A 22431-nucleotide genomic window follows, 5' to 3' on the forward strand; every position below is an offset into this window, starting at 1 on the left:
CTTGTGGGAAAGCATCGGAGATGGAAAGCTGCTGTATGGCGTCCTATACGACAAGTTGCAGAAACTGCTGAAGGAGAAGGTGAATCGAGTCAGTTTGCAGAGGTGAAAGCCATCCAGCTGGCCTTGGACAGTGTCGAACGAGAAAAATGGCCACTACTTTATCTCTATACTGACTCATGGATGGTGGCAAATGCCCTGTGGGGGTGGTTGCAGCAATGGAAGCAGAACAACTGGCAGCGCAGAGGCAAACCCATCTGGGCTGCTGCATTGTGGCAAGATATTGCTGCCCGAGTAGAGAACCTGGTTGTAAAAGTACGTCACGTAGATGCTCACATACCCAAGAGTCGGGCCACTGAAGAACACCAAAACAACCAGAAGGTGGACCAGGCTGCTAAGATTGAAGTGGCTCAGGTGGATCTGGACTGGCAACATAAGGGTGAAGTATTTATAGCTTGGTGGGCCCATGACACTTCAGGCCATCAAGGAAGAGATGCTACATATAGATGGGCTCGTGATCGAGGGGTGGACTTGACCATGGACGCTATTGCACAGGTTATCCATGAATGCGAAACATGCACTGCAATCAAGCAAGCCAAGCAAGTAAAGCCTCTTTGGTATGGAGGATGATGGTTGAAATATAAATATGGGGAGGCTTGGCAGATGGATTATATCACACTCCCACAAACCCGACAAGGCAAGCACTATGTGCTCACCATGGTGGAAGCAACCACTGTGTGGTTGGAAACATATCCCGTGCCCCATGCCACCGCCTGGAACACCATCCTGGGCCTTCAAAAGCAAGTCTTATGGCGACATGTCACCCCAGAAAGAATTGAGTCAGACAACGGGACTCATTTCCGAAAAAAACTCATAGACACCCTGGCTGAAGAGCATGGCATTGAGTGGGTATATCACATCCCCTGTCATGCACCAGCCTCTGGGAAAATCGAACGATACAATGCACTGCTAAAGACTACGCTGAGAGCAATGGGTGGTGGGACATTCAAGCATTGGGATACACATTTAGCAAAAGCCACCTGGTTAATCAACACCAGGGGATCTTTCAATCGAGCTGGCCCTACCGAATCAAAACTTTTGCGTACTGGAGATGGAGATGAAGTCCCTGTTGTGTACATAAAAAAAATCACCCAGATTAATGAAGAATGAACTCCGATGAAACCAAGCAAAGTGCAACGATGATAGAACCGGACGAGCGCAGCGATAATGGAACCACAACTGGCTTCAGGATGCAACAGCCCAACACCACACACCATCTCTCCTGCCCTGAAAGACTGTTATGACAGATGGAACCCAAAGTCATGGACTAAATGAACTCAATGGACATTTTAGAGGGATGGCCCATAGACTAAGGGAATGATATCTGTGTGTGGATACATATATATATGTATATATATAAAGACAAGAAAGGTGGTGGTGATTAATTGGAATGTATTAGGAAATGTGAGACCTAGGCATAACGTAGATGGTATAGAATAAGGGGTGGATACTGTCCTGGTTTCGGCTGGGACAGAGTTAAATTTCTTCCTTGTGCTGTGTTTTGGATTTAGTATGAGAAGAATGTTGATAACACACTGTCGTGGTTTAACCTGGCAGGCAGCCAAATACCACGCAGCCGCTCACTCACTCCCCCCGCCCCCCCAATGGGACGGGGAGAGAATCGGAAGGGTAAGAGTGAGAAAAACTCGTGGGTTGAGATAAAGACAGTTTAATAGAACAGAAAAGGGAGAATAATGATAATAAATAATGATAGAATATACAAAATGAGTGATGCACAATGCAATTGCTCACCACCCGCGCTGACCGATAACCAAGTAGCGATCGGTACTTCCTGGATCACGCCTACCCTTCATATACTGAGCATGACGTCACATGGTATGGAATACCCCATTGGCCAGCTGGGCTGGCTGTCCTGATTATGTTCCCTCCCATCTTGTGTACCTAGCTCAGTCAGTAGGCACGGGAGCTGTCCTTGGACTAGGAGGGCACTTAGCAACAACTGAAAACATCAGTGTGTTATCAACATTCTCCTTGTACTAAATCCAAAACACAGCACTAGGAAGAAATTTAACCCTATCCCAGCTGAAACCAGGACAGTATCCACCCCTTATTCCATACCATTTACGTTATGCTTAGGTCTCACATTTTTTCAATACCTTTCAATTAATCATCACTATCTTTTTTATATATATACATATATAATACATATACATACATATATACATATAATACATATACATACATATATACACATAAATATATATATAAATGTCCATTGAGTTCTTTTAGTCCACAACTTTGGGCTCCATCTGTCATAACAGTCTTTCAGGGCCAGAAGGATGGTGTGTGGTGTTGGGCTGTTGCATCCTGAAGCCAGTTCTCATTTCGGTACTGCTGCACTCGTTCAGTTCTATCATCGTTGCACTTTGCTCGGTTTCATCGGAGTTAGTTCATTCTTCATTAATCTGGGTGATTTTCACTGCTATACCATTGATAGCAACCATAGAAATAATGATATACAATATCATATAACAATTGACATTATAAAATTCAGTTCACTGGCTATTTTCACCCAAAATCAAATCCCCTTGAGGTACACACCGGACTTGCCCATCCTTTCGCATCACCCACCAAGTGCACCCAGGTCCTTGAGCAAAAGCAATCCCACGGATGGGTTTTCCCTTGCCAGAGGCAGGAGTAACCCAGACTGTCTTCCCCAGCATATTTCTTATGTGCACGACAGGGACTTTATCTCCATCTACAGTACGTAAAAGTCTTGATTGGGTAGGGCCAGCTCGATTAACAGACCCCCTAGTGTTGACTAACCAGGTGGCTTTTGCTAAATGTGTGTCCCAATGCTTGAATGTCCCACCACCCATTGCCCTCAGTGTTGTCTTTAGCAGCCCGTTGTATCGTTCGATTTTCCCAGAGGCTGGTGCATGGTAGGGGATGTGATAGACCCACTCAATGCCATGCTCTTTGGCCCAGGTGTCTATGAGGGCGTTTCGGAAATGAGTCCCGTTGTCTGACTCGATTCTTTCTGGGGTGCCATGTCGCCATAGGACTTGCTTTTCAAGGCCCAGGATGGTGTTCCGGGCAGTGGCATGGGGCACAGGGTATGTTTCTAGCCAGCCGGTGGTTGCTTCCACCATGGTGAGCACATAGCGCTTGCCGTGCCGGGTTTGTGGGAGTGTGATATAATCAATTTGCCAGGCCTCCCCATATTTGTATTTCAACCATCGTCCCCCATACCAAAGAGGCTTTACTCGCTTGGCTTGTTTGATTGCAGCGCACGTTTCACATTCATGGATAACCTGTGCAATAGCGTCCATGGTTAAGTCCACCCCTCGATCACGAGCCCATCTATATGTTGCATCTCTTCCTTGATGGCCTGAGGCATCATGGGCCCACCGAGCTATAAATAATTCACCCTTATGTTGCCAGTCCAGATCCACCTGAGCCACACTAATCTTAGCAGCCTGATCCACCTGCTGGTTGTTTTGATGTTCTTCAGTGGCCCGACTCTTGGGTACGTGAGCATCTACGTGACGTACTTTTACAACCAGGTTCTCTACTCGGGCAGCAATATCTTGCCACAATGCGGCAGCCCAGATGGGTTTACCTCTGCGCTGCCAGTTGTTCTGCTTCCACTGCTGCAACCAACTCCACAGGGCATTTGCCACCATCCATGAGTCAGTATAGAGATAAAGTACTGGCCATTTTTCTCGTTCAGCAATGTCCAAGGCCAGCTGGATGGCTTTCACCTCTGCAAACTGGCTCGATTCACCTTCTCCTTCAGCAGTTTCTGCAACTTGGCGTATAGGACTCCATACAGCAGCTTTCCACCTCCGATGCTTTCCCACAAGGCGACAGGACCCATCAGTGAACAGGGCATATTGCTTCTCATTTTCTGGTAGTTTATTATACAGTGGGGCTTCTTCAGCACGTGTCACCTCCTCCTCTGGGGATATTCCAAAATCTTTGCCTTCTGGCCAGTTCGTGATCACCTCCAAGATTCCTGGGCGACTGGGGTTTCCTATTCGGGCCCGTTGTGTGATCAGCGCGACCCACTTACTCCACGTAGCATCGGTTGCATGATGTGTAGAGGGGACACTCCCTTTGAACATCCAGCCCAGCACCGGCAGTCGGGGTGCCAGGAGGAGCTGTGCTTCAGTGCCAACCACTTCCGAAGCAGCTCGAACCCCTTCATATGCTGCCAATATCTCCTTCTCAGTTGGAGTGTAGCGGGCCTCCGATCCTCTGTATCCCCGACTCCAGAACCCTAAGGGTCGACCTCGAGTCTCCCCTGGTGCTTTCTGCCAGAGGCTCCAGGTAGGACCATTCTCCCCGGCTGCGGTGTAGAGCACATTCTTCACATCTTGTCCTGCCCGGACTGGCCCAAGGGCTACTGCATGAACTATCTCCTGTTTAATTTGTTCAAAGGCTTGTTGTTGCTCAGGGCCCCATCTAAAGTTGTTCTTCTTCCTGGTCACTTGATAGAGAGGGCTTACGATCTGACTGTAATTTGGAATATGCATTCTCCAAAAGCCCACAACGCCTAAGAAAGCTTGTGTTTCCCTTTTGCTAGTTGGTGGGGACATGGCTGTTATTTTGTTGATCACATCCATTGGAATCTGACGACGTCCGTCTTGCCATTTTATTCCTAAAAACTGGATCTCCTGTGCAGGTCCCTTGACCTTACTTTGTTTTATGGCAAAACCGGCTTTCAGAAGGATTTGAATTATTCTCTCCCCTTTCTCAAAAACTTCTTCTGCTGTGTTGCCCCACACGATGATGTCATCAATGTATTGCAGGTGTTCTGGAGCCTCACCCTGTTCCAGTGCGGTGTGAATTAGTCCATGGCAAATGGTAGGGCTATGTTTCCACCCCTGGGGCAGTCGGTTCCAGGTGTACTGGATGCCCCTCCAAGTGAAAGCAAACTGTGGCCTGCACTCTGCTGCCAAAGGGATGGAGAAGAAGGCATTAGCAATGTCAATGGTGGCGTACCACTTGGCTGCCTTCGACTCCAGTTCGTATTGAAGTTCTAGCATGTCCGGCACGGCAGCACTCAGTGGCGGCGTGACTTCGTTCAGGCCACGGTAGTCTACTGTTAGTCTCCACTCTCCATTAGACTTTCGCACTGGCCATATGGGACTGTTGAAGGGTGAGCGAGTCTTGCTGATCACTCCTTGGCTCTCCAATCGACGAATCAGCTCATGGATAGGGATCAGGGAATCTCGGTTGGTGCGGTATTGTCGCCGATGCACTGTTGTGGTAGCGATTGGTACCTGTTGTTCTTCAACCCTCAACAACCCCACAACAGAAGGGTCCTCTGAGAGACCGGGCAAGGTGGACAGCTGCTTAATTTCCTCCGTCTCCAGGGCAGCTATACCAAAAGCCCACCGATACCCTTTTGGGTCCTTAAAATACCCTCTCCTGAGGTAGTCTATGCCAAGGATGCACGGAGCCTCTGGGCCAGTCACAATGGGGTGCTTCTGCCACTCGTTCCCGGTCAGGCTCACTTCGGCCTCCAATACAGTTAACTCTTGGGATCCCCCTGTCACTCCAGAAATACAAATGGGTTCTGCCCCTTTATAGCCTGATGGCATCAGGGTGCACTGTGCACCGGTGTCTACGAGAGCCTTATACTCCTGTGGCTCTGATGTGCCAGGCCATCGAATCCACACAGTCCAGTAAACCCGGTTGTCCCTTTCCTCCACCTGGCCGGAGGCAGGGCCCCTCTAGTTCTGGTCATAGTATCCGCTTCTCACTTCTTGCAAACGTGAGTCAAGAATTCCTTCATTACAGTCCAAAGTAAGATCAGCCCTTCTACTCTGTCTGGGGAACTGTTCACTGGAAACTGGACCGTCGTGAGACAGGGTTTTCCTGAAAACTGGAGCAGCACTTTTCCTGGGAGAACCCCCTTGTGTGATTGTTTTTCCTTGCAACTCATGTACACGTGCCTCTAGGATGAAGGTAGGTTTTCCATCCCACTGCCTCATGTCCTCTCCGTGGTCACGCAGGTAAAACCACAGGGTGCCCCGTGGTGTGTACTTTCGATATCCTCTCTCTTGAGGAGTAAAACGCTGACTCCTAATGGCTGAGATACTGGTCCGTACAGGTGGAGAATAGGACCTATTGTCTTTGAGTTGCTGGACCTCTCGGGACAGTTTCTCTACAGCCGAGACAAGGGAGGAGGAGATAGTTTCTTCAAAATCCCGAAGTCTGCTAACCACCTCATCCACCGTTGGTGCTTCTTCCTCTTTCCAGCACAGTACTGCCAACGAACTGGCATACGATGCTGGTGCGCTCCGTACCAACTTCCGCCACATGGGTCGCGTGCACTGGACGTCATCTGGATCTTTGGGCGTTTGGTCGTCGTTCAGGTCACTATAAACCACCTCCAGCACGCCTAATTCTCTCAGGTACTGGATACCTCTCTCCATAGTGGTCCATTTGCCTAGGCGATATATAACATCTTCCTTGAAGGGATACCTTTCCTTCACGCCTGACAGCAGTCGCCTCCAGAGGCTGAGGACCTGTGTCCCTTTTCCAATTGCTTTGTCAATGCCTCCTTCCCTAGCAAGGGATCCCAGCTGTTTGGCTTCCTTCCCCTCCAATTCCAGGCTACTGGCCCCATTATCCCAGCATCGGAGCAGCCAGGTAACAATATGCTCGCCTGGACGACGGCCGAAATCTTTCCGCATATCTCGCAGCTCACTCAGGGATAGGGATCGGGTGGTTTCCGTCTCGTTTATGAGTTCTTCCTCTTCCTCCTCCCCTCCTCGTGATGGCCCTGGTCTTTCATCATCCCTTTCTAAACGACCTGATCTCCGCTTCCAAGATTTCCTCTTCTGTACAGGGGCAACGGATACCAGCAAGGGTTGGTCCTCTGGTTCAGCTGTAGTGCCTGTTGCTGGGGTTTGGGTAGCTGCAGTGCTTGTCATGGGGGTTGGAGTAACTGTAGTGCCTGTTGCCGGAGCTTGAGTGGCTGCAGTGCTTGTCGCAGGGGTTGGAGAAGCTACGGTGACTGTTGCCGGGGTTTGAGTAGCCACAGGGGTTGTCATGGGGGTTGGAGTAGCAGCATTGCCTGTCGCGGGGTTTTGAGTAGCCACCGTGTCTGTAGCCGCCCCCGAGACTCGCCGCTCCGCCCGCCCTGATGAGGCACTGCCGCTTGCCCTCCCTCTTTTCTTGTTCCTGAGGGTTGATCTCTGGACAGTATTCCTGAATAGTTGTTTAACCCTAAACAAGGCCTGAACCACATTCAGGAGACATAGCAATATGAACATGCTTGTTTGAGCATCCCAAGGATATTCAAAATTCTCAGGGAATATTGTGGACATCTTTGTAAAGAGGATAGAAGAAAAAGGAGTTTCTGACGATATGGAAGGGAAGATGAACAAGTGGGAGAGAGTGTCCCATCCCGTCTCCCCCTTAAATTCATTCTCCGAGGAGAAACAAGTGCAATTACTAATAATTTCTAAGAGGTGGTTCCCGAGGTACAGAAATGACGGCAGCGCTGAGTACAGATACCAGATTAGACTTACGACCAATGATTTTATCACCTCATAAAACAGCAACAAAATGATAATCTTGGCCCAGTTCCGAATAATGATAAACAGCACAAAAGGGAACACATACTGCAAGCAAGGTATTACATGACCCAACATTGAGAGCCAGCCCCATAACTTTGACAGCCAATACATCAACATTGTGACCAATCAATATAATGGATACTTATAACAATTTTGTCTTAACACACTTTGGTCAGATCTATCGTTATCTCAACCCTTCGAGCCCCACGTTGGGCGCCAAAAAAGGACTGTCGTGGTTTAACCTGGCAGGCAGCCAAATACCACGCAGCCGCTCACTCACTCCCCCCGCCCCCCCAATGGGACGGGGAGAGAATCGGAAGGGTAAGAGTGAGAAAAACTCGTGGGTTGAGATAAAGACAGTTTAATAGAACAGAAAAGGGAGAATAATGATAATAAATAATGATAGAATATACAAAATGAGTGATGCACAATGCAATTGCTCACCACCCGCGCTGACCGATAACCAAGTAGCGATCGGTACTTCCTGGATCACGCCTACCCTTCATATACTGAGCATGACGTCACATGGTATGGAATACCCCATTGGCCAGCTGGGCTGGCTGTCCTGATTATGTTCCCTCCCATCTTGTGTACCTAGCTCAGTCAGTAGGCACGGGAGCTGTCCTTGGACTAGGAGGGCACTTAGCAACAACTGAAAACATCAGTGTGTTATCAACATTCTCCTTGTACTAAATCCAAAACACAGCACTAGGAAGAAATTTAACCCTATCCCAGCTGAAACCAGGACACACACTGATGTTTTCAGTTGATGCTAAGTACTCTGCTAGTCAAGGACTTTTCAGCTTCCCATGCTCTGCGAGGTGCACAAGAGGCTGGGAGGGAGCATAGCCGGGACAGCTGGCCCAGCTGGCCAACGGGGTATTCCATACCGTATGACGTCATGCTCAGCATATAAATAAGAGGCGTGGTCCAGTAAGTAGCGATCGCTGCTTGGTTATCAGTCAGCGGGTGGTGAGCAATTGCATTGTGCATCACTCATTTTGTATATTCTACCATTATTATTATTTTTATTATTATTATTATTATCCCTTCCTTTTCTGTTCTGTTAAACTGTCTGTATCTCAATCCACGAATTTTACTTTTTTTTTTCCCCCCAATTCTCTCCCCCATCCCTCTGCCAGGGTGTGGGGAGTGAGCGAGTGGCTGTGTGGTGTTTGGCTGCCTGCCAGGTTAAACCACAACAGTACTGAAGGAGCTAGCGGATTTTACAGCAGGACCCCTCTCGATCATCTACCAAAGGTCTTGGGATTCTGGGGAGGTCCCTGATGACTGGAACCTAGCCAGTTATTCCAATTTACAAGAAGGGCATGAGGAAAGACCCATGAAAACTACAGACCTGTTAGTCTAACCTCAGTACCTGTAAAAATCATACTGGGTGCTACTGAAAGGCATTTAAAGGACAATGCAATCATCAGGCACAGTCAACATAGGTTCACAAAGGGAAAGTCCTGTTTAACTAATTTGATATCCTTCTACAATTAGGTCACCTGCCTAGTGGATGAAGGGAAGGCGGTGGATGTAGTTTTTCTGGATTTTTGTAAGGCTTTTGATACTGTCCCTCACAGCATCCTTCTGGACAAGTTGTCCAACTGTGGGATGAGTGGGTTCACGGTGCGCTGGGTGAAGAACTGGCTGAAGGGCAGAGCTCAAAGTTTGCTGATGATACCAAACTGGGAGGTGCTGTTGACTCTCTCGAGGGACAAGAGGCCTTGCAGAGGGATCTAGATAGATTGGAGCATTGGGCAATCATCAGTGGCATGAAACTTAACAAGAAGAAATGCCAGATTCTGCACCTGGGATGGAGTAATGCTGGACTCAAGTATAGATTGGGAGAGGAGTGGCTGGGGAGCAGCCCTGCAGAAAGGGATCTGGGGATCGTGGTTGACAGTAGGCTCAATATGAGTCAGCAGTGTGCCCTGGCAGCCAAGAGGGCAAACCGTATTCTGGGGTGCATCAAACATAGCATAACCAGCTGGTCAAAAGAGGTGATTATCTCGCTGCATTTAGTGTCGGTGCAGCCTCACCTTGAGTACTGTGTGCAGTTCTGGGCCCCACAATTTAGGAAGGATGTGAAGGTCCTTGAATATGTCCAGAGGAGGGCAACAAAGCTGGTGAAAGGGCTGGAAGGCATGTCCTATGAGGAGCGGCTAAGGACTCTTGGGTTGTCTAGTTTGGAGAAAAGGAGGCTGAGGGGCGACCTCATTGCTCTCTGCAGCTTCCTGAGGAGGGGAAGTGGAGAGGGAGGTGCTGATCTCTTCTCCCTGGTATCCAGTGACAGGATGTGTGGGAATGGTTCAAAGCTGCATGAGGGGAGGTTTAGACTGGACATTAGGAAGCATTTCTTTACCAAGAGGGTGGTCAAACACTGGAACAGGCTTCCTAGAGAGGTGGTTGATGCCCCAAGCCTGTCAGTGTTTAAGAGGCATTTGGACAATGCCCTTAATAATGTGCTTTAACTTTTGGTCAGCCCTGAAGTGGTCAGGCAGTTGGACTAGATGACTGTTGTAGGTCCCTTCCAACTGAAATATTCTGTTCTATTCTACTCTATTCTCTCCGATATCTATAAATTCCAGAATGTAAAGAGCTCTTATTTTTCACATTCATTCAGAGATCCTTACTTATTCTCTGCTCCAGAGGTGTGATGGATACACTTGATCCCTAGCCGTACTTTGGTTCAGGCTGACTAAGGAGCAACAGGCCTCATGCCCTGTTGTGAACCTGCGAGCTGGAAAGCTCCTTGCTCACGTACAAGGGAGTGAAGATGCCTTGGAAAAATTTTTCTGAAGGTGGTTTCGAAGCCCAAAAATGCAAGATAACCAAAGTACAGAACAAGATACCAGAGCTAAAATGAAGACATCTATCTTGTCTATACTTTTTACTAGCAGCCAACTACTTCACACTCTAAATATTACCATCAGGATGAGCCCAATTTGAGTTCTCCCTGAACTGCAGCTAGACTGCACGCCAGGTGACTCTCCCCTTGAGCAGGGACGCCTCTCAAGGTTAGAGATCCCTTACCTGAGACTAAGAGATCCTTCCTTGCCCCAGGCGGAGAGATCTCTTACTCACGACAGATCCTCGGTAAGTGTCTGATAGCATGCTGAATAAATACTAACGAAACATTACTAATCCATGTAGCTACTCAGTATTAATTATTATAAACTTTATATAGATAATTCCATTAGACATAAATCGTTGTCCAAGTCTGAGACTAAGATTGGACCTAGCCGCACCTAGGCTCCATGAGTTTAGAAAGCAAGGGGGTCCACTCTGAACCTCGTGATGGCAGGGTCCTCCTTACTCTTTGCATCTCCAGTCTCTGTGTGAATCATTCTAACTCGATTCTAACTCAATTTTCCTTTGTATGTTTCTTACATGCAGTAATTAATAAGGTGAACCTTGCCATCAAACTTATTGAACCTTGGTAAACCACTGTTAAACTTTGTTAAATTCCATCGAATTTATTGAACCCTGTCAAATTATTATTTTACCTCAATAAAACATATTGCTGCTTCTCTCTTTTGAGTGAGGTGCATTCCACTCATCCATGACAGGAAGGGAAAATTTTTTTTTTGATACCTGATATACCAACAGACCAGTAATTATCCCAGATAATAGTCCATTTGTAAGGGGAACCAATCCTCCGATTGCTGGCATAAATAGCTCAGCTTAATAGCATTAAAAGAACGGGACCGTGGCCACGTTTGGTACACGTCACCACAAGTGGTCACTTCTGGCCAAATTTCCTGACACAGGGCTCGGGCTTTTGATGACCCGGCTATCTCATCAATAAATTTCCAGTGTTGCAACAATTAATCTACCAGTGACCTCTTCAATATACTTTGTCTGCCTCCCATTATTACAGAAAAAATCACCTCCTTACTGCCAAATAAGATCCACGGTTCACTACCCCTGTGCCTGAGTATCTCAAGGTGAAATCACCCAGATCGTTGGGGTCCGGGCAGTAGTGACACGCTGGATCAGGCGAGTCAGCTATGTCTCATCTGGGTCACCAAAACTATCATGAAAATTTCGCAACTGGCCCATGCTGACCGAGGAGAGAGGCTAGGACGCAAAGTATAGAATTACAAGATTAATTCTTTTATTCATGCGCCTGAGGTGTACCATTCAAATTGGGGCACACCGAATGCAGTTTTACACAGGGTTCTTATACTTTTAAAGTGTTCAGGTACAACATGATTTGACCAATCACTACTTAACACACACATACTACTGTTTTGCAAAGCAACTATAATTCTATGGCATCATCATCCACCTGCTTCTTTCTTGATCTAGACGTCCCTGGAGTTGGTCTTCCTACAGTTACTTATCTATGATGCCAGATAACAGGAGGGTTTCACAGAGGTGTTAGAGGGGCTAGGATGCTGGCATTATCTCAGTAGTTCAGGGGTATCCTTTATTCTTTAGGGTGCAAGGAGGAAGATGACAGCCCCTAACGAGCTGGGGTTCTTTAGTCATGCTGACTTAACCATGACTATGCAGTATACAATGTAAACTATATATCTTAAGAAAGTTCATACAATTTCATACTGTAAAGACTAATTGGTACAATAGTTAGGGAATGAGATTTTCCTAACAACAGCTTCCCTTTTTTCCCCCTCCATGTGTGTCCATGCACTGGGTCTGTCCAGTTTATGAAATTAAATTTGCAAAAGTATAATTAATTCAATCCTTATAAAAAGTAATTTTATTTGTAAATGCTTTTTCTAATGGTATGAATCACATTATTCTCATCTGTTGCTGATCATGATTTTGAGGTTAGGAGGGAGTTTAAGGTGGAAGAGCTGTTACTGATCAAAGAAAAATTTTGATGGAAATTATTCCATCTTTTTACACCCCAAGATTGTTTACATCAGTACTTTCACAGTATCAGAATATTCTGTTCTCTGGCATACACTGTCAAGTTTAGTGAGAATGCAGCAAGGCAAATGAAGTAAGTTTTTTTGAACATTATAATTCTTTTATGAGGAAAAATGGTTTTCAATTTGAACTGCTTTTCTACAGGATGAGTATTTCAAAAGACTTGTCTAATGTGTGTGGGGGTGGTGGTTTGGTTTTTCTGGGGTTTTGTGAGGTTTTTTTGAAGCTCCCAACAATAAGTAAAGCTGAATGAATTAGGATCACAGAAAAGCGGTTTCTTCTTTTGGAAATCTTTTTCGGATAAATATGTCAATGTTATTCCCAGTAAGAAGGGTAACAAAATATATGTTACTCTACTTAAATTATGTAATTACAATTATAATTAATAATTTCACTTCCATTAGTAGGCCATAAAATGAGAAAACCTTGAAAAGGTAACAATTCCTGAAAATTACTCTCAAAGCTACCGATATTTCAAACAGTAGCTTTTGCTCAACACCAAAGGCAAAACAGGTACAATTCTCTTTCAACTAAACAGTACATAAAATAGGAAAATGAAACAGAATTGTCTGCATAAAAAAAAAAATAATTATTGATTGAGACAGCAAATTTTTAGGATATGTTAGCTGTTTCTACAGAAAATACTATTAAAATTTTTTAGGTACGTGCTTCAGTAATTCAGTAAAATGAAATACATCTGGAACTAGCCAGAAAGAAAGCAGGGTACATTTAATAGGACTTCTATTCTAAACTGGTAACCTAAACACATACACCCTCTTCCCCCCACCCGCCCCTTAAACACTTTGGAACTAGAGAGGAGATAAGCAAAAGAGAAATATGCAGACAATTTCATAATTTATTCTGGTAACGGAATCCATTTTTTTCCCTTCAGAAGATCATTTTGGCCAAGCTAAACATCTAGTGAATTTGCCAAATTCACACACAGTTAATAAATGACTTGGTCCTCGTCCAAACACTCTTGCCCACAAGCAGCATGTATTGTGCCAATGTATTAGATTCCTGGGTGGAAATGTTCCCGTTTCAGATCTCTGAAAAATGTTAGTTTTCTTTCCAAATTATTTTAATATTGAGATTTGCAAATTCCATGAGTTCTTTGAAAGTCTGTTTTAATACAAACAACACAATCTACTAGAAAATAAATATTTGTTAAATATATGTTTAGAAACACAGAAACTTACTAAACATGCCAAACAAATTTAAACACAGAGCATAGGAAAATAAGTGGTTACTTTTCCTTTCAGATATTAGTGATTCCAGATGCACTGTCCTGTGTCCCCCACCCTCAAATTCTGATTCTTTTGGCTATTCAGGGTCCATGCTGATGCCCTAAGCGTTCTTACATGTCCCCTCAAACAGCGTAATGAATAGGGCAGTTTTGATTATTAATCATTTCACTAATAATGAAGCCAGATGTTATCTGACCATGTCTCTACAGATCATTTTCTCAGCAGCACAAATCTTCACCCCCTCAATTGTGACAATAACACTGCTTGTGTAGTGTTTCATAACCAGATCAGTGAACTCATCTCAAATTAAAATATCCCTCTCCCTTTTTTTCCCAGGGTTATTTTAAACAAAGATCAGTTCACGGCTTAAGCTGTCATTATCATTGAGAAAAACATCCAAAAACTGTCACCTTAGAATCCACAATAGTGGGAAAGGATCACAGATCATAAAACAGATGTGCTAACCACATTGAAGAACTCCAGTTGCTATAAATTAATACTCCTTGTTCTGAGTGACCTGGAGTTCATTTGAAGCTTAACTGAAAGCCCCAAGTACACTTAAAGATTTTACTATCATGTGGTAGAATACAGCACTGGAAAGAATACAAACAAGTACACTGTTTTGTTAAGATGGACATCAAAGACTACTGCAAAGTTCTTACTCTGAATAAGAACCAAGGTGCCCTGTCCCTATGAAATACCATACATGGAGAACTCTGTTCCATTAAGCTTGCTAATACTCTAGGCACTACGAAGAAAGACCATTTCAATGGAAAACTGGAAGGGAAGATAGCCATTAGTTCAAATGGCAGACACATTAGATTCTTAAAGACTGGAATGAGCAAGTGGGAAGAGATTCCTGTATTAAGGGAAAATATTCTCATACAACCCTTCATGAACCTAGATTTTATGAGAGGAAGCAAACATGATTAGTGATCCTGACTAGGAAAATGAAAAAATGGAGTGTCTACTAGATGAGGATCAGAACAGACTCATGGGAAATTGCTTCAATTTTATTGATAGGACTGAAAGAAAGGGACCTAGACATAGAACCTTAAGAGGAAAAGTATACTCCTTTCAGCTCTTGATTGCAAAAGTTTTACTAAACACCAGGAAAGGCCCTTTAGAGCAGGGGTTTCTAAAGTGCTACCCACCAAGCTTTTGTATTATGGTTCCAGCCGGCTCCAAGACAGACCCACCACTGGCCAAAGATGAGCCAATGAGCAATGTTGGTAGCGCCCCTGTGATAACATATTTAAGAAAGGGTAAAAAAATGCTGCACAACAGCTGTGAGAGAGAGGAGTGAGAATATGTGAGAGAAACAACCCTGCAGACACCAAGGTCAGTGAAGGAGGGGAAAGAGGTGCTCCAGGTGCAGGAGCAGAGATTCCCCTGCAGCCTGTGGAGAAGACCATGGTGAAGCAGGCTGTCCCTGCAGCCCATGGAGGACCACGTCAGAGCAGGTATCCACACTGCAGCCCGTGGAGGACCCTACACCACAGCAGGTAGATATGCCCTTGTTGTGGTTTAAGCCGGCAGGCAGCTAAATACCACACAGCTGCTCGCTCACTCCCCCCGGCTCAGTGGGATGGGGGAGAGAATTGGAAAAAAAAAGTAAAATTTGTGGATTGAGATAAAGACAGTTTAATAGGACAGAAAAGGAAAGGAAAATAATAATAATAATAATAATGATGATGATGATGATGATGATGATAGAATATACAAAATAAGTGATGCACAATGCAATTGCTCACTACCTGCCGACCGATGCCCAGCCAGTTCCTGAGCAGTGGCTGCCGCCCCCCGGCCCACCACACATCCCATCCATCAAGTAGCTTTCAATGCTCAAATCTTTAGAAACCCCTGTCTTGCAGAGAGGCCTCTGAAAACATCTGGGATTTCAGTCAGATTAATTTTAGGATATAAAGAACCCTTCAAAGGAAACAGCTGCATGTCTCTTACTTTGCGTTTCCTTCACAATTGATTGCTATTGTGGGACAACTTTGCAATATGCCGTAGATGAATGTTCTTCATATTACCTTCCAAGAAAAAAAAAGTCTATGGTTTTGCCAACAGGCAAAACATCATATGGGGATGACATCTTCAAGATGCCTTTTTTTAGCAGTCATTTTTGTTAAGAGAAAAGAATCACTAGGTAAACGACTCCTAATATTAAGTAACCAATCAACCACCTATGGTAGCTATAAACATTTGCAAACAAGAAAGACTGCACCATCACATTGCTACAGTTTCAGCACTTATCAATAGTGGTGAGGCGATATGGAGGTGTTTGGGATGCTCCACTCCCCACCTCCAAAAAATATTTAAGGTGCTGAAAATCTGCTGATCAAGATAAAATAACCTTCAGCAAACAAACAGTAACAATGAAATACATATATGAAGAAGCTATATTATGTGTTTTAGGATTTCTGATGGTTTTACGTATTTAAATCTAATGTATATTCCTGGTTTCCTTCCCTAATAGGATAAGTATACCACTGATCAAAATCATATGCATGATAGCTAAATATTAGATATGTTAGTAAATTTTCATGTTAAAATTAGAAGTCAATGCATACTGAATGAATAAATGAAGAAGTTTACCTCTCTCTTTCTAGCTCTTCTAAATAACCGGTGCTTTCTCTGCTTCGATTCATAAGTCCTCTTCTTGGAAATGATCCTATGGGAGCAGGACTGCACTCTCCTGAAGGGCTTGACACAGACCCTTCCCAGCTCCCATATGAACGCATGGACACTTTTGGCTTTAACTTCACTCCAGGGAAGTTACTACTTTCCAAGTTCAGTTCTGGGTAATAAAGAGCAAACATTTTCAGAACTGAAATTGAGCAGCACAAATCTAAAAGATCATTTCTATCTTAATTTCATACTTCATGAACAAATCTATGACTTTTTTGATGGAAACAGTTAAAACATTTTGCTTTAGGATACACAGAACATAATGTGAACAAAACCAATCTTAATGGTACAGTTAGAGAATACTAATCCTCTAAATAAGGAGATGCCCAAACTACAATCCTGCCAACCAGAACAGTATCACGACACCAGTATGCCTGCCTGCCTTAAAAAACGGGCAGAGTGTGGCATAAATATCATATGAATTGCTCTTGTGTCCCACTTCCTAATAGCCTCTTTCTCAGGGATCCCACAGATGCTCTGCCATCATGTAAATGATAAGTGTTTCCACCATAGGGGCCTAAATGTAGACATCCTCTACAATATTTCTGGTTCTGTAATAGGGATAACAAATGTATGCAGGGAGTCACTGATCTGGGCTTGCTCTGCACGTCCCATATAACAGGATGGGTACACGTTCCACCACATGCTCTAGGGAAGGGGGCATCAATTTTCAGCATGATAGATACAGTTCTAGTAATGTGACAGGGAAAGGGCAGGGCATGTAAATGAGTTCAGAAAATTGGTGGAACTAATCCTACACTAATTTAAACAATTAAAACCAGTTTGTTTATGAAGAAGTGAATAAAGTGTAAGATATATCAAATGCAATTCATATGAAGCCTTGGAGTAACAGTAGCAAAAGCACAAAAGCAACATAAGAACACATTCTTTTTTGAAAATGTGTCTTAAAATAATTGGCAAAAAATAACAGACACTGAGATTATGCCTAACTTCCAAAGTTAGCACTGGAAAGAAGATGCAGCTGAGTTGGAAAATTTTATCCTAAAGCAACAACTAAGAAACAAATGAACCTACTTAAAGCATAATTCTAAACTTACCTTTAAGTCGTTCCATTAAGTCAATTTGTCCAGAAGATGCCATTGTCTCATCTTCAATACTTCCTTGTAGCTGTTTCAGCACCTCCTATAAGAAATTAAGCATAATTAAAAAATCCTTACAAAAATAATCCAAAGTAAACACATCTTATCCTGCCCTCAAGTACACATTTATGCAACAGCTACTGTGACACTGATGTAAAATATATTTAATGTGAGCAGTGATCAAGTGTCATAACTTTAATTTCCATCAAATATATTCTACAGTATTTCCCCAAACACTGTCACAACGTAAAGAATATACTGAATAATTCATCTTCTATGATAACGCAATTTATCAGCTTATTTAAAAGTTCTTCTCAAAGTGAATATCACTTATCTCTAATTTACAGATGGAGAAATGGAAGCACAAAGTACAGTCAAATTTCTTCAATCTGTGTTCCTAAAGTTAGTCTTGCAAATATAAAATTTGGATAAATAACTAAAAGTCACTAAAGAGTCTTGAACAGTGCATTTTTTGAACCTCAAAGATATCAGAAGAAACACTCCCCAGGGTTTTTTTGTTGTAGGTTTTTGGGGTTTTTTTGTGCATGCTATCAAAACTACATATGATCAAATTATACAGCTAAAGGAAAATACTTCTAATGCATAAAAAGATTCACAGTAAATAATGAATACTAGATTAAAAGGGGCCTGTAAGCCCCTAGGTCCTAATGCTCAGTGGCCTAAAATGAAGGGGAAAATTAAATGCAAGTTATAGCGAACGCCTTTTCCATATCATAATAGCAGATACATCAATAGCAAGAATAAATTGAAAAGACTGGCCACAAGGCAAAAAGCCCTTATTATAATTTAAAATATGATTTTTCATATTATAGAAAACAAAATATTTTTAGAAGCAGTAGTCAAGAAAAAACTCCAAGAAATGAAAGATACTCCATACTTGTAATACACAGACTCTATACCGAGAATTGTACATCATCTGTTCAGACCATAAATCTAATGAATTTTAGGTAAAATTAGGTAAATTAAATGTAGGTAAAATTTAGGTAAATTAGAGAGCTTTAAACTAAAGTTGCCGGGGGAGGAGAACCTCAATCCATCCAACTCCTACCAGTTTGATGCCAGGGCCAGCAACAGATGCCCAGAGCCTGGAGAAGGATTACAGGTCAGCAGGAGAGCGCCTGAAGAACAGCACAAAGGAACTCCAGCCAGTAAGACAGCTTCATCGGGGGCCCAACTTAAATGCCTCTATGGCAAACTGTTCTGGTTTAACCCGGCAGGCAGATAAACACCACACAGCTGCTCACTCACTCCCCCCCCGCGGTGGGATGGGGGGGAGAATGGGGAGAAAAAAAATAAAATTCGTGGATTGAGATAAAGACAGTTTAACAGAACAGAAAAATAAATAATAATAATAATAATAATAGTAATAATAATAATAATAGAATACACAAAGTGAGTAATGCACAATGCAATTGCTCACCACCCGTGCTGACCGATAACCAAGTAGCAATCGCTACTTCCTGGAACACGCCTACCATTCATATACTGAGCATGACGTCACATGGTATGGAATACCCCGTTGGCGAGCTGGGCCAGCTGTCCCGGCTATGCTCCCTCCCAGCCTCTGAAGAGTCCTTGACTAGGAGGGTACTTAGCAACAACTAAAAACATCAGTGTGTTATCAACATTCTTCTCATACTAAATCCAAAACACAGCACTAGGAAGAAATTTAACTCTATCCCAGCCGAAACCAGGACACAAATGCACGTAGCATGAGGAATAAACAAGAGGAGTTAGAGACGTGCGCACGGCTGCAGGGCTACAATCTTATTGGCATCACAGAGACGTGGTGGGATGGCTCCTATGACTGGAGTGTTGGAATGGAAGGATACAGACTCTTTAGGAAGGACAGGCAGGGGAGACGAGGAGGGGGTGTCATCCTCTATGTCAATGACCAGCTGGAGTGCATGGAGTTCCGCCTGGGGATGGATGAGGAGCCCACCGAGAGCTTATGGGTCAGGATTAAAGGGAGGGCAGGGACAGGTGACATTACGGTGGGGGTCTGCTACAGGCCACCCGACCAGGAAGACCGAGCGGATGAGGCCCTCTATAGACAGATAGGAGCAGCCTCACGTCCACAAGCCCTGGTCCTCGTGGGGGACTTCAACCACCCCGATATCTGTTGGAGGGATAACATGGCAGGGCATAAGCAATCCGAGAGGTTCCTGGAATGCATCAATGATACCTTCCTTCTCCAAGTGGTAGAGGAGCCAACAAGGAGAGGTGCTATGCTGGACCTTGTTCTCACCAACAAGGAGGGGCTGGTGGGGAATGTGAAGCTCAAGGGCAGCCTTGGCTGCAGTGACCATGAAATGGTGGAGTTCAAGATCCTTAGGGCACCGAGGAGGGCACACAGCAAGCTCACTACCCTGGACTTCAGGAGAGCAGACTTTGGCCTCTTCAGGGATCTGCTTGGCAGAGTGCCATGGGACAAAGTCCTGGAGGGAAGAGGGGCCCAAGAAAGCTGGTTAATATTCAAGGATCACCTTCTCCAAGCTCCAGAGCGATGCATCCCAACAAAGAGGAAGTCAGGCAAAAATGCCAGGAGGCCTGCATGGATGAACAAGGAGCTCCTGGACACACTCAAACACAAAAAGGAAGCCTACAGAGGGTGGAAGCAAGGACAGGTAGCCTGGGAGGAATACAGAGAAATTGTCGGAGCAGCCAGGGATCAGCTTAGGAAAGCTAAAGCCCTGATAGAATTAAATCTGGCCAGGGACATCAAGGGCAACAAGAAAAGCTTCTACAGGTACGTCGGGGATAAAAGGAAGACTAGGGAAAATGTGGGCCCTCTCCAGAACGAAACAGGAGACCTGTTTACCCGGGATATTGAGAAGGCGGAGGTACTCAATGACTTTTTTGCCTCGGTCTTCACTGGCAAGTGCTCAGGCCTTACCGCCCAAGCCGCAGAAGGCAAAGGCAGGGACTAGGAGAATGAAGAGCAGCCCACTGTAGGAGAATCATAGAATCATTAAGGTTGGAAAAGACCTCTAAGATCATCGACTCCAACTGTCAACCCAACACCACCATGCCCACTAAACCATGTCCCTAGGCACCACATCTACACATCCTTTAAATACTTCCAGGGATGGTGACTCAACCACTTCCCTGGGCAGCCTGTTCCAAGGCCTGACCACTCTTTCAGTAAAGAAATTTTTCCTAATGTCCAATCTAAACCTCCCTTGGCACAACTTGAGGCCATGTCCTATCTCTAGTTACTTGGGAGAAGAGACCAACACCCACCTCGCTACAACCTCCTTTCAGGTAGTTGTAGAGTGCGATAAGGTCTCCCCTGAGTCTCCTCTTCTCCAGGCTAAACAGTCCCAGTTCCCTCAGCCGCTCCTCATAGGACTTGTGCTCCAGGCCCTTCACCAGCTTCGTTGCCCTTCTCTGGACACACTCCAGCACCTCAATGTCCTTCTTGTAGTGAGGGGCCCAAAACGGAACACAGGATTCGAGGTGCGGCTTCACCAGGGCCAAGTACAGGGGCACAATCACCTCCCTACTCCTGCTGGCCACACTATTTCTGATACAGGCCAGGATGCCATTGGCCTTCTTGGCCACCTGGGCACACTGCCGGCTCATGTTCAGCCGGCTGTCGACCAGCACCTCCAGGTCCTTTTCCTCCGGGAAGCTTTCCAGCCACTCTTCCCCGAGCCTGTAGCGTTGCATGGGGTTGTTGTGGCCCAAGTGCAGGACCCGGCACTTGGCCTTGTGAAACCTCATACAGTTGGCCTCGGCCCATCGATCCAGCCTGTCCAGGTCCCTCTGCAGAGCCTTCCTACCCTCGAGCAGATCAACACTCCCGCCCAACTTGGTGTCGTCTGCAAACTTACTGAGGGAGCACTCAATCCCCTCATCCAGATTGTTGATAAAGATATTGAACAAGACCGGCCCCAGTACTGAGCCCTGGGGAACACCGCTCGTGACCGGCCACCAACTGGATTTAACTCCATCTAAGGAACCTGAAGGTGCACAAGTCCATGGGACCCGATGAGATCCATCCAAGGGTCCCGAGGGAACTGGCGGATGAAGTTGCTAAGCCACTATCCATCGTATTTGAGAAGTCGTGGCAGGCTGGTGAAGTTCCCGCTGACTGGAAAAGGGGAAACATAAGCCCCTTTTTTAAAAAGGGAAAAAAGGAAGACCCGGGGAACTACAGGCCAGTCAGCCTCACCTCTGTGCCTGGGAAGATCATGGAACAGATCCTCCTGGAAGTTATGCTAAGGCACATGGAGGACAGGGAGGTGATTCGAGACAGCCAGCATGGCTTCACCAAGGGCAAGTCCTGCCTGACCAACCTAGTGGCCTTCTATGATGGAGTGACTACATCAGTGGACATGGGAAGGGCTACAGATGTCATCTATCTGGACCTCTGTAAGGCCTTTGACACGGTCCCCCACAACATCCTTCTCTCTAAACTGGAGACGTATGGATTTGATGGGTGGACTGTCCGGTGGGTGAGGAATTGGTTGGATGGTCGCATCCAGAGGGTAGTGGTCAACGGCTCAATGTCCAGATGGAGGTCGGTGACGAGTGGTGTCCCGCAGGGGTCCATATTGGGACCAGTACTGTTTAATATCTTCATCAATGACATAGACAGTGGGGTCGAGTGCACCCTCAGCAAGTTTGCAGATGACACCAAGCTGAGTGGTGCGGTCGACACGCCCGAGGGACGGGATGCCATCCAGAGGGACCTGGACAAGCTCGAGAAGTGGGCCTGTGTGAACCTCATGAGATTCAACAAGGCCAAGTGCAAGGTCCTGCACCTGGGTCAGGGCAACCCCCAGTATCAATACAGGCTGGGGGATGAAGGGATTGAGAGCAGCCCTGCCGAGAAGGACTTGGGGG

General features: G+C 45.2%; 1 protein-coding gene across 1 annotated transcript in view; it reads right to left on the reverse strand.

Moving 5' to 3' along the window:
* Window positions 1-22431, reverse strand: part of LOC142074732 (adenomatous polyposis coli protein-like) — a 185265-nt gene that overhangs the window by 140116 nt on the left and 22718 nt on the right. Inside the window, exons 4-5 of the mRNA XM_075135569.1 lie at window positions 17518-17602; window positions 16367-16568 (exon numbers count right to left, since the gene is read on the reverse strand). Of these exons, the coding sequence (XP_074991670.1) occupies window positions 16367-16568; window positions 17518-17602 (287 nt within the window). The remainder of the gene's footprint in view (window positions 1-16366; window positions 16569-17517; window positions 17603-22431) is intronic.

The sequence above is a fragment of the Calonectris borealis genome, chromosome W (assembly GCF_964195595.1).
Source record: "Calonectris borealis chromosome W, bCalBor7.hap1.2, whole genome shotgun sequence".
Lineage (NCBI taxonomy): Eukaryota > Metazoa > Chordata > Aves > Procellariiformes > Procellariidae > Calonectris > Calonectris borealis.